The following is a 12,722-nucleotide window of genomic DNA, read 5'->3' on the forward strand; positions in this document are numbered from 1 at the left end:
ACACACTAGATGCCACTAAATCCTACACACTGGTCTTTTAACAAATTTAAACAGCCTTTTGATACACTTTCATATTTTAAAATAATGTTCCACAAACTGAGCTACACTATCATGAAGAAAACCAATCTAATTAATATCTATTTCACCTAATATTAAATAGCCTGGGAGAGTGAAGTCCATGGCAACAATTTAAGAGATTCACACCCTTATAGTGGACTGTAGTGTTTTGATGTATTTATATACTGTTTCCTCTTCTTTTATTCATATTTCAGGAGACTCATATACTGTGCTATGCATGTATTTACTGAATGGACATGTATTCCCCTAGAAAGAGGTATTACCATTTCTCCCTTTCAGACTACAGACTTGACATAAAATACCCAAAGGAACAGGATTATTTGTAGTTTCCTTTTTGTTTAGCCCTGCCTGCGAATGAGCCTTATTATTGATATTGATTAAATGTCATTAGGCAGAGAGGCAGCATTGCTAAGTGATAGGTGCCAGAGTAAGAAAGTTGATGCATAGGCTACATGATGAACTCTAACCACATGACATCAGATGGCAAAAAAGATCCTTATCATTATTTATAAGTACTCTTACCGTGACTTGGACCTGAGTGAAGCTATCTCTCATTTTAGAACCATATGAATTATTTAGCAGTGCTGCCAATGTTATGCTTTTTGTGTTTGGTTTTGAATTAAACAAGACCGGGTGGGTTGTTGTGACTGCTCTCTGAATCTTAAATTAGACTGAATATCAGCCATGTTGACCATATTTTAAAGGCCTGACAGATACTAAATGCAAATTATAGATTGTGTTCTTTAAACTTGATTGATTGAATTAGATTTTTTGAGTTTTGTGAAAAGCTTTGAGATGAGGATGGTAGACACTTGACTAAAAGTGTCTAAAAATCAATTATCTAATGTAAGATTTCACCTGAGGGTTTGTGCATAATAGACACTTATAGGCATATAATAAGAAAAACAAATACAGAAAAGAGATTTTCTAAACAAAACATTAAAGGACCAGTGTGTAAAATTTAGTAGCATCTAGTGGTGAGGCTGCAGATTGCAACCAGGTGAATATCCCTCCAACTTCTCCGGCCCATCCTTGGTGTAGATCCTACGTGCTGCAAAATTTGTTTTTAAAAAAAGGAAAGGAAAAAAAAGTGAAAGGCAGTCTTTAGAGCCAGTGTTTGGTTTGTCCGTTCTGGATAACTGTAGAAATATAACAGTGTAACATAATGGCCTGTAACATTTATGAGGTTTGCATAAACTTAATAGATTTCATCCAAACATGTTTCAAGATATATAAGAATATGATTTGAATAATGATTTATGCCTAATATGTTTTTTTCCGCAAATAATTAAATTATTTTGTAAAATCCTTAAAATGACATTTATTTCTTCTCTCATTTAATATTCAACAATCTATTAATATGCAAATCTTGTTAATCTCACAAGTCTAACTGTTTGTTAGTCCATTCTCAGTGTATGTGCGCTGGAGGCTTTAAGTTTCCACGTCACACTTGTGTCAGTTGAACCACAATTGGCTCCAAATTAGTTGTGATGTCGCAAATCCTGCTAACTGGACTCACCCCTTAAACTCAGCTTTTCAGTGGGCACAGAGAAACTTTCCTCTTTCAGCAGACAAAAATGAAAACAGCTTTCTATTGTCAAATTCTGCACAATCATCATTCTGCATAGTGTAGCTTAAACATCCAACTGAAGTAACCAGAAGAAAAACACATTTTTGAGTGATGGGAGACTTTAATGAAATGGCCAACATCTTTGAGTATGTATGCAGTCCACAGTCGACTTGTGGCCCCTGGCGACTTGTATCTAGTCATATCATGCAGTTGTTTTTGATTACAGTGGCCTACATGTTTTCTTAGTAGGCATCATCTGATATTTACATGTCTTCCCCTGCAGCCATCATCCAGCCATCACAATTAGATTCCCACCCTTTGCTTCACAGAGACCTGGGGAAACCACGTTTACATGACTGACAGAGGAGCATATTCTTTTTCCCAGTTTCCCAGCTTTTATAAGGAGATTAAGGAGATAAGGAGACTCTCTTTTCAGGATGAAATAAAGAAGGCATCAGTTAATCCAGCATTTCAATTACAAGCTGTCATTCAGTGTGTCTCTCAGGGGACTGGCTGAGACTGCAGCAGGGGAGAGATAGAATCAGATAGTATGGCACAATGCAAATGCTCTGCTTCCCAGTCATACATCAGAAAACACAGACATTATCTGTAGGACATCTGAACACAGAGGGGCAGAGATCAACAGTATACTAATCGACACAAACGTGCTTATTGTGTTGTCTATTAATCAATCCAGGTTTCTGAGCTGCAGCATAGACTTCACTTTTCACATTTTTCCAGCTTTATAAAATATTACTATCCTTTTTTTCACATGTATGTCTCATTGTAAAAACAACACATGTAATACCTGTGTAGTTTAATCAATGATCAATTTACTTAATTCCAGACCACAAGCTCGTAATAGCCCTGCAGCTAATAGTAAATCATTTGTGAGTCATTAAATGTTCAGACTGTGTCAGAGAGGTTCTAGATTCAACTCGGTGGTAGAAGGACTTCATACACAGCAGGCACATGCAATATCAGGATATAAATAATCACATTAATTATGGGCAGCATTGCATGTAGGTGTTCCAGTTCCACATTCCTGGTGTTTGGTGTACTGGCTCGCTGGGAAACTGAAATGGGTCAAAATTTTAGTTATTAGTTTTCCTACTATGACAAAATGTCTGCTGTGAGAGGCTAAATCTAAAACTATTGAAGTCAGATTGGCCGTTGTTGTCAAAATACAAAATATTGTAAAATCCATTTTTCCATCTAACAAAATAATGCAAACAGCAGCAAAAGTGCATAAAGATGAATAAATCAGTAATGTAAGTTTGTTACATTGTGATAAAAGCATAAACCCAAAATATATATTGTATTGGTCAAAAAATATATCTATGTTGGGTAAGTCTATGATGATTAGATAGATTAGACTCCAGATAGAGTGGAGGAGCAAAGGCAAGATTTTCTGCTTATTTGTTGATGCTGTAAATAACTTCACAATACATCAAGAAAACAGTTTTCACATTTGTTGCACTCTGTGTAATATGAAATCATTGTAATATACACAGTTAAATTGACCATTTATATATTTACTTCTATATTTTGCATACAGTTACATATGTTGTGCTTGTGCAAATGGTGCATTATGGATTAATCTGTCATTTGGTCCATTAAAATTGAACACGGTTTCCTAACGCCCAAGGATGGCCTCAAATGTCTTTTTTTATATTCAGTTCACTAAAAGACTAAATCTACCAGAAAAAAAAAATATTTGGGAGGCTGGAATCAAAGAATTTGGATCCCCCAAAAAAGACTCAAAACGACCAATCCCTTATCAAAATAGTTGGCGATTCATTTTCTGTCATTGCAACTCGCACAAATCCAAGGAAATAACATATCTTGGGATCTTTTATGGTTTTGTTGTGCACCTTACTATAGTAAATTATTTGGTGATATTTACAATAAAAACAACATTTTCTTTGTTTTTAACAGAATAATTGTCCCATTTCATCATAGCAACTGTCCCACATGAACCCTGGATGGGGGACACTGCAGGGAGTCACGTGACAGTGCAGTTTGTAAACATCGACTACAACATAAAAAATGTGAATAGGCTACATCTTGGGAGGATTTATAGAAACATACAACAGTGTGCACCAGGATTGACCATATCTTCAAATAGTCTCTCTCTCTCTCTCTCTCTCTCTCTCTCTCTCTCTCTCTCTCTTTCTCTCTCTCTCTCTCCCAGCAGCAGAAGGAGCATCCTATAGGCTAATCACTTGATAGTTTTCATTCCAGCCTCAGCATCCTCCTCCTTCTCCTCCTTCTCTAGAAGAGGACAGCCGGTGCGTGTCAGGTGTTTTTTTTTATCCGCTACCATGGTGGAAATTACGGATATTGTGTGCCTTCTCGCCCCGCTGGCGATGCTTGTGGGCTCTACCTTCCAGACCGACATGAAGACCGTCAAAGAGGCGGAGAAAACGGGGAATTTCATGGAAGACGAGCAGTGGCTGTCCACCATTTCACAGTACAGCCGCAAGATCAAGCACTGGAATCGCTTCAGAGACGTAAGTCCGCCGTGTTGACTGAAAGATGCCCGGTAATGCAGTACAAGATACACTGATTGGGGAAACATTCACTGCCATTTAGAAACAGTAATAATAGTTAAGACACACTTTATTAGCCTTGGAAGACACACAAAGTTGACGCTGTTGTTCATACACAACTCACCGGAAAAAAACCCGCACACTCTTTAGACTGAATGTTTTCAAATTGAGAAAATATCCAAAAATGATCACTGTGCAGGTCTGTTTCTGTGTGGTTAAAATATACATGTATGACATACAGTTGGTTTAATGTAATAAGAATATATAATAAGAAAGGATTGTGTTTACAATGTTCACAACATGCCTTATTTTCATGAATGCCATCTCCATTACGTTTTAACCTGATTTTGTTTGTTTGTTTGTTTGTTTTTTAAGAATTGCTCAAACTAAATGGTATTTTATGTGAAATGTATAGTTTGGGAGAATGGCACATGCCAAACACCAACTAAACATTTTACTTTCCTAACTTCTTCCTCAAATCCATGGTTTCCACTGTGATATTTAATGGGAGAGGTCAAATGAAAGGAGGCAAGCTTTTCCACAGCTGCAAATAAAAACTGTATATAGGCTATTGCTGTTCATATTTTTAGTGTATAGGCCCTTTGTTAATTAAGCAATTAATGTTTTAGTCTCAATTGCACAGCAGGAGCAGTATAGACCTATTCCATCATACTGCCTCTAATATGGGTTACCTCAGGATGTGTTTCTAGACTTGTCCCGGGAGATTTCACAAACAAGAGAATTAAGCAATTAGAGCAGAGGGGCAAAGATTGATTGATGTGCATATTCACCTACTGAACAGACCGAACTGGGTTGCAGGGATTGATTGAAGCCTGCAGGGTATGCATGGTGATGTATTGCTGTGTCTGTGAATGTATGGATGTGGTTTTGCCTCCAGCACTGTGAAATGATTACTAATGATCCCAATAGGATTTGGACAATAATGCAGCAGGATTATGTTCCATATGAATCCTGTTAATTGGGTTTTAATTGATCCAGTGTGGTTACTGCTGCATGTGATAGATATCGTTATTGGATTTGAAATGTGAGCATTGGCTTCAGCTTCATCTATAGGAGAAGAAATTCCAGACCTTCTCAACACAAGAGACGGTCTCTAAATAATAACCTTCCCAGAGAAGCTATGGTGTCATTGTTGATCAGCATTCACACGCCTCCTTAAATCGTGGGTCATGGATGTCCCTGAAGGAAAGGTGAATGTGTGTGAAAATTGGCAGCCACCCTCCAGGGCAGGGAGGGGGGGTGGGATTAGTTTGACTGTGATTGCTTAAAGAGTACGTCCTCTGTAGTCGTACTTAGGGAAGTAATGAAATTGTGGGCATGGAAAGATTAAGTCAGAATTATTGCAGGATTATAACTCACTGGATGCTGCTCTATATTTAAGCTTTGATCCAAAATGATCGTTAGAGCAGTAACTTCACTCTGAAAGCAGCACATGACAATTGACTGTGCTAACCCCCCTCCCCATTGCCCTCCAAGAGAAAATAAAAACACACACCTGGAGTATGTGGAACATCCTGAGATAATGGTTGAAGTACAGTGGGATCATCTTCTCAACATTGCTTAAGGGTTTGCCATTAAGTTTAAAGATGTCACTTGCTCCGCTTTCCCTGTTTTCCCTCAATTTAACATCAAAGCTGCTGAGAAACACATACAGCCCCCTACAGTTCCTCACTGTATCTCTTTCATGATCATTATTCCCAGGGGTGATTTTCTTTGTGTGTGTGTGTGTGTGTGTGTGTGTGTGTGTGTGTGTGTGTGTGTGTGTGTGTGTGTGTGTGTGTGTGTGTGTGTGTGTGTGTGTGTAAGCTTTCACACGAGCATGTATTTGCGAGTGTGTTAAAGGGCAGGAGTGGTCGTGTCTCTGGTGATGATGATGATGACAGGAGAAACATCAGAGAAGCGAACCACTGAACCTCCTGAGGGAATCGCCAATAGAAACCACTTTGATTTCAGCTTGCTGCCGTAGCAACAGCAGTCTCTATGTTATGGTGTTGAAATGGAGCATGTTTCTCTGGGAGTTTGATGACTCTATCTCCTCACTAGTTCTGCTTCAGGCTGCAGGAATAAGTGGAAACATCCTTTATTAGCATTTTTCCCTATCATTCAAACTCAACACCCTTTGTGCAACTAAGAATCTTATTTTTTAAGATTCTTAATAAGAGCTTCTTAATCTTCTATAATATTCTATATAATCAACCTTTAATCAATGTTGCATCATGTTAGTCTTTGAGCTGGAAAAATAATTTGAACTGTAAAATGAGTGCAATGGTCGAATGTCTTGGAATTATTTGGTTGATGTGTAAAGCACTGCAAACGACACAGTTATAGGTATTCAGATTACACAAATTGATGTTGACTCGCACAGTCCTCCGAGAGCAGAAAGTTGAATATTAATCCAACACTGGAAAGCAATAATCAAAGCTGCACAACATAAAAGAGGAGCTCTTTCATTCTCTCTTTTGCATGTACACAAATGCGCGCACACACACACACACACACACACACACACACACGCATAAAACACACACACACAATACATAGGCTCTAGAATGACACTGTAAATATTTCATATTTTTTCTCTTGCAAAAGCAGAATTGGAATAAGAGGCTCTTTTGATTCTAAAAAAAATAGCTTCCACCACTTCAATTCAATCTATTTCACAGGAAGACAAGGGGATTAGATTGAACAGTTACAGTCAACAAATAATAGCATGGGATACCTTCAATCCTTTAATCTGACAGGTGCACTCAACATTTCATTCCACTAATGCACCAAATCCAGAGTACAAAAAAAAAGAAAACAGGGAAGGCAGTAATGGTAACTGAATGCAGAGTTGTTATTATAACGCCAAGGCTTTGACAGTTTTGCCCCATTGTTATGATAGATTATGATAAAATAGTCACTTTTAGCAAAAATGGACTCAATATGGATTTATTTATGTCTATATTTTACTAGATTTTAAACATTTTTGACATAAATGTTAATTAATCATCACAACCAATACATCTTATTAATAATTAACTTTAAATATGGAGCTCAAAAGAGAATCAGCTCTAATGGATGGTTAAAAGATGGAGAAATACAGGAGCTACAAAGACATTGCAGATATGAAAATAAATGAAAAATATTTCTTGTTGATTACTTTCTTGTTGATTACTTATTTTCACTTTATGGACAATTTTAAGCACATGCAGAGAGAGAAATGTGATTGTCTGTTATGTACTCTTCCAGATTGTCCAAATATATTACAAGAAATATATTCAGAAATTCTGAAACTCAATTTCAGGGACAATTAGAAGTCAACTTGGATCATTTCACCATTTGAGGCCTGTATGTTTTAATTTCAGTATGAAATTAAATGACTGCAGACTACTGCATTTTATGCATAGCAGATCCAATTTGGTGTGTCTACTAAAGCCAAATCAACAGTAAAGTCAATTCTTTTTTGCTCAACTTGTCTTGTAAAAATTATGCTGTCCATGAATTTGCCAAGCCGTGAAATTGGTCTGATGTTTTATTCTTGTGGATAAAAGATCAACTTGGGTATGTGCCTCAAAATGGATGATGCTTAGAACATGTATTGCAAGTTTAGCCAGCATGAGGAAGTTTATTGCTGCCATCCATCACACACACCAGTATGAACATGGCACAAAGGGCATTGAGTTTATGATGTGATTTTCTTTTCAAATTCAATTTAATTTTTTCATTTTCTCGGCTTTCTCCCGTCCCATCCTGCACTGTCTGTGCCTGGTACATTCTTATCTTAAAACCACACGCCTGTGCAGTCACATAGCTCTGGACCACCCAGTACCAACCCTGCCCGCACCTGCTATTCATTCACTTCATTTTTAATGAACAGAAAACTCTCTGTGCCAACACAAAAACATCAGATCCCTCGTCAACACTAGATGAAATATGCAGAGTGATGGAAGCACTTGGGGCCGTTTTTGGCAGTCCTTACTATGACATGATGTTCTGTTCTTTTGCACCATTTTGGCAACACTTTACAGGAGGTTTACTTTTGCTACTCATATTCTCCTGCCTGATTTTGACCTCTTGTGCTCTTAAACTGGCTTCAGTCCAACAGAATTTTAATGTTTTGTGATTGCGGTTACACCCCTCAGTGCTTCTTTTTATTATTTCACCATAGCATATGAAACATAATTGTGGATAATGGCATCTGTAACACTGCAGCCAAATACTCCATTAAAGACTATGCACGCGAACTGTAAATTATTATCACTAGCCCTACACTTAGTCTGGCTTTCTTATCGCGCAGACAGTCCCTGCAGAAAGCCACAGCCCTCTGATGTTAGAATAGACTGCTACTGAAGCATTAATGTTATGAGTGATGATAACAGCTTATCAGGAATCCATTATTCTATCTAGTCATGCTTCGTTCTGGCGAGCGTTCCTTATCCAGATTCTCTGAGAGGCTGTACAAGTCTACAGCTCTGTTGGTGATGCAGATGGAGTGCATCTCGATCACCTCCGACAGTTTTGGGGAGAAATGGCTCAGTTATTCTGGGTTTGGATGGACTACTGGTGCGCCGTGGGGTGTCTTGGCTGGCTACCAGAGGCCTAGGTGGGCTGTAATAGAGTGGAAGAAGGGGAAAAAAGGAAACAGCCTTTCATCATGCCCCGCTTGCTCGGCTACAGCTGCTTCCCACTGCAGTACAATTGCCAGAGCTGAAGGGCGAAAGGTGCCGCAGAGAGACAGGGAAAGGATTTTCTAACCAGTGAAGGAAGGTGATTAATATCAAATATCTTCACCAATACGGTTGTACACTAAATTGAATCTACGCGTCATCACCCAGAGCTTTCCATACAAGTGTGACTAACAGCTGCAAAAGATATTTTAAAGCATTGCTTTGTACAACAGTCTTCTTCACAGATGCCAGAAATCCCTGTCTGCCAGCAGTTGCATCTCAGCATCTCACATGCATGACTTCTTGGAGTGACCTGCTTCTGTTTTGGCTACACCTGGGAGTCTGTTTGCCAAATAGGTCATTTGCTGCTGAGTACTGACATCCAAGAGTCTGCCTGTAATGAGCCCTTACTTCCAGTGTCCTCTTGTAATCACAAAACCTAAATAGTCAACAATAGTCACTGTGTGTGGCTTCTGAGATCTGTCAAGTTGCTTTAATAAATCACACCTTTTTTTACTGTTAAAACTAACAGTAACTCCAAGTGTCAGCAGATGTCCCTAAATGCCACACAAGTGTTATTACCTTTAGGCTTCAGCCAGACAGATTCAAAGCCAATGTGAAATTGTGGGGCGGGGGAGTGGGGCTTACAAGTGGTTGGAAATAATAGACCTAGTCTGGATCTTTTCGCACCTGAGAGTGCCTGAGAATGGGCTTGTTGAGAAAGGGTTTACTGTAATCAAAAGTGGAAAAATATCCTTAGATGCACACACACATACAGAAAGTCTCTGGAGCTAGGATTCTTTTATTGAAAGGAGCTGGTTGTTGAGAAGTTGGTTAATATCAATTCAAGACATGACTTGTCTACTGTTGAAAAATTACATTTATTAAATGCCAAGAAATGCATACAAACATAATTGAACATAGCCTAAATTTAGAAAATATATGTATAAGTGTTTGATTTGAACTAAATTGGATTTGTCTGAAATAAAAAATATTTAAAGGCCTTCATAGCTCATTTGAAGCAAGTTATTTGAAACAAGATACAAAAACAAACACATGAAACTATTTAAGGATTTTTTTGCAGCTTGAGATATGAGTAAGTCTGTTGACTGGACATGTCAGTTTGTCCAGATTTCAGTCCACTGTTGTTGCAGAATGCAGATCTGATTGTTATTATCTTATTCGATTACATTGTTTTAGACTCCCCTGTCTCAAATAATTGGCAGATTCTTATCCTTCTTGTACTCCCTACCAAGGCAACTTCATTGATTTTCCATTGTTGTACAAGTCTTTTTTTCTTTTTTTTTCACTCGGGCTTCGTGTTTTCAGTGAAGTGTGAAGGTTCTCGCTGTTTTGTACCAGATTCTCCTGTGAGTTGCAGACTGTTTTCTTATTCCCCGCAGGGCCCTGAAAGGCACAAGGGCGGATTTTATTTATAGACAGTGAGTACAGGGCTGGCATGAGTGCACAGAGTCTTTGTGGACTAAGTGTGATTTTTATAGCTGTATCTGTGTGTGTGTGTGTGTGTGTGTGTGTGTGTGTGTGTGTGTGTGTGTGTGTGTGTGTGTGTGTGTGTGTGTGTGTGTGTGTGTGTGTGTGTGTGTGTGTGTGTGCGCGCGCACGTTTGCTGTAATATTGCAGAGCTATGAGGATAAAAGCAGGTTCAACAGTATGAAATATTCTGTCAAATTCAGTGAAACTAGTCAATTCTTTTGTCCTTTACCTTTGACTTTGTATCCAATTAAATGGAAAAAGCAATTCTGCGGTTACATAATTGAGTGCAATTTTCAGCCAGCCCATGTATTTGACCTTTTATCCACCCTTTTCTGTCACAGTAGGTCTGACAACACTCATTGCTACAAATGAAAAAGGGGATTTATTATTATATTGAACAATATCTTGAGCAGTGTCATGCAATTCAGTGTAGATGTAAATTAATATTTTGTCCCATTAGTATGAGAGATGTTTGGGCCAGTTACACAGACAATTGGTCTATTAATCTCTCAAATTATGTTTAAAATGAAAATTGAAATCTATCTGCAAACTAGAGCATTAGACATCATTAATTTAAATCAGATTTTCAGGGGAAACAGTCACTGTGGCTCAACTTTTCTACTGTAGAGTCCAAAATCACACTGTCCTTTGTAATCAATATTATGGAAAAAGCACAGAAAATAATTATTCTAAAAGACAAAAGAAATGTTAAGTTCTAATTTATCTTTCAACTAAAATATAGGCCATTGCTTTTCAAATGCAAATAAGGGATTTTCTGCCATTCTATCTTTATCTGTTCAAACCTTTATTGAAGCAGGTAGTCTTATTGAGATTAAGAACACTTTTTCAATAGATACCTGTGCACAAGGATTAATAAAGGAGCGTTTATGTTTTCTGAAATGTTCAGAACAAATTTTTATTTCAACACTTTTGTACATTTGTTGAAAGAAAAGTATTTAAAACCTGTTTTTCCAAGCTCCGTTTGAACTGAAGTATTATAGAGGAAAAAACAATGATTTGTAACAATGATGTCAACGATACTTTCATTGGGGCAAATGTTTGACAAACTCCAAAGCTTACAGTAACATCAAATAGAGCACACCTGTGCATCCACATGCGAGTACAGATGAGAAATTAGAGAATTGCTAAAATACATCAGAACTTCTGTGGATACAACATAATCACAAAAGAGAAATCAATACAGAACACTGCCTAGAAATTAAAATAATGGAAATACTTATAAAAAATGTATCTACTTAACTGCATCTGTAGGGTAATGCTCACATCAAAGTCCATATTTAAACCCACAGGCTGTGGAGAGTCTAATGTATGTATCTAGTACAGTTCTCTTTTTTCCTTTATGTTGGGCCTCTTTGCAATTGTTCAATATCCTGAAAACAGAGCCCAGAGAGACCTTAAAGGATTAATCAAATTTGTCAAAAGTGCAAATTAAAGGCCTGGATAGGTAACTTTATCCTGCATATCACCTCTGAGTCACCTTGTAAGTCCTAGTGGGGTCACAAACCCCAATTGGGATCCCATCGATATGGTTCTTATGTCTCCCGCTAACCCCCACTTTACCTTCTGCTCCTCCAGTCCTCTCGGCTCTCTTACATAAGCCTCGCTCTTGACTTGGCCCTGTAAGAAAAGCAAACCAGACTCCTTCAGTGTTTCATGCTCTGCCTCTGCTCTGCAAGCGCATAAGCTCAGATCTCCCTGTGCATGCAGAAATACAGGAATCAGCGGGCTTGCTTCTTGTGCCCTGCAGCCCAGTATGCACGGAGATATGAGAACATATAGGATGAGAATATTGTTGAGTGATTTTGTTTCATTTCAACCGCGTCTCATGTGATCTGTAAAACCAAAGCTGAGAGGCTGTGAACAGCAAGTCTTTATGTGGATCTCGAGGTGGGAGGAAGTGATGCGATGCTGTATGTGGCAACGCTGCTGAAGACAACCTCGGGGCAAGTTCATTTTTCAGTTTTATTTAATCAGATTCAGGGTTTTATTTTACACTAAAAGATTATCCACCAGAGTTAATTTCAGTACTGCACTTCATTGATGTGAAATAAGAAGCACTATTAAAACTCACTCAAAGTCTATTTCTTTCACAATTTATACTGATATTAGGATGTTTTGCTGCTTGCAGATTAGATGAGTTTTGCTCTCCATCTGGAAGACATCCTAATTGTTCAGAGTCAGCCTCTTTGCATCCTTATCTCTCAGTGACTCTTGTCTTTGAAGGGGGTTCTTGCAAGGATGTTACGCTGTTGACAGAGGATGAAAAAGGGGCTTCAGCAGTACAAGTGGTGGGCATGCAGCCCAGTCCTTGACAAGGTCTGGAGGGAGATTACAGTA

General features: G+C 38.2%; 1 protein-coding gene across 1 annotated transcript in view; it reads left to right on the forward strand.

The window, feature by feature from the left end:
- Positions 1–3,972: 3,972 nt before the first annotated feature.
- The window catches only part of spock2 (SPARC (osteonectin), cwcv and kazal like domains proteoglycan 2), a 31,018-nt gene continuing 22,268 nt past the window's right edge, over positions 3,973–12,722 (forward strand). Inside the window, exon 1 of the mRNA XM_062430134.1 lies at positions 3,973–4,161. Within this exon, the coding sequence (XP_062286118.1) occupies positions 3,973–4,161 (189 nt within the window). The remainder of the gene's footprint in view (positions 4,162–12,722) is intronic.

This window comes from Scomber scombrus, chromosome 12, assembly GCF_963691925.1.
Source record: "Scomber scombrus chromosome 12, fScoSco1.1, whole genome shotgun sequence".
Lineage (NCBI taxonomy): Eukaryota > Metazoa > Chordata > Actinopteri > Scombriformes > Scombridae > Scomber > Scomber scombrus.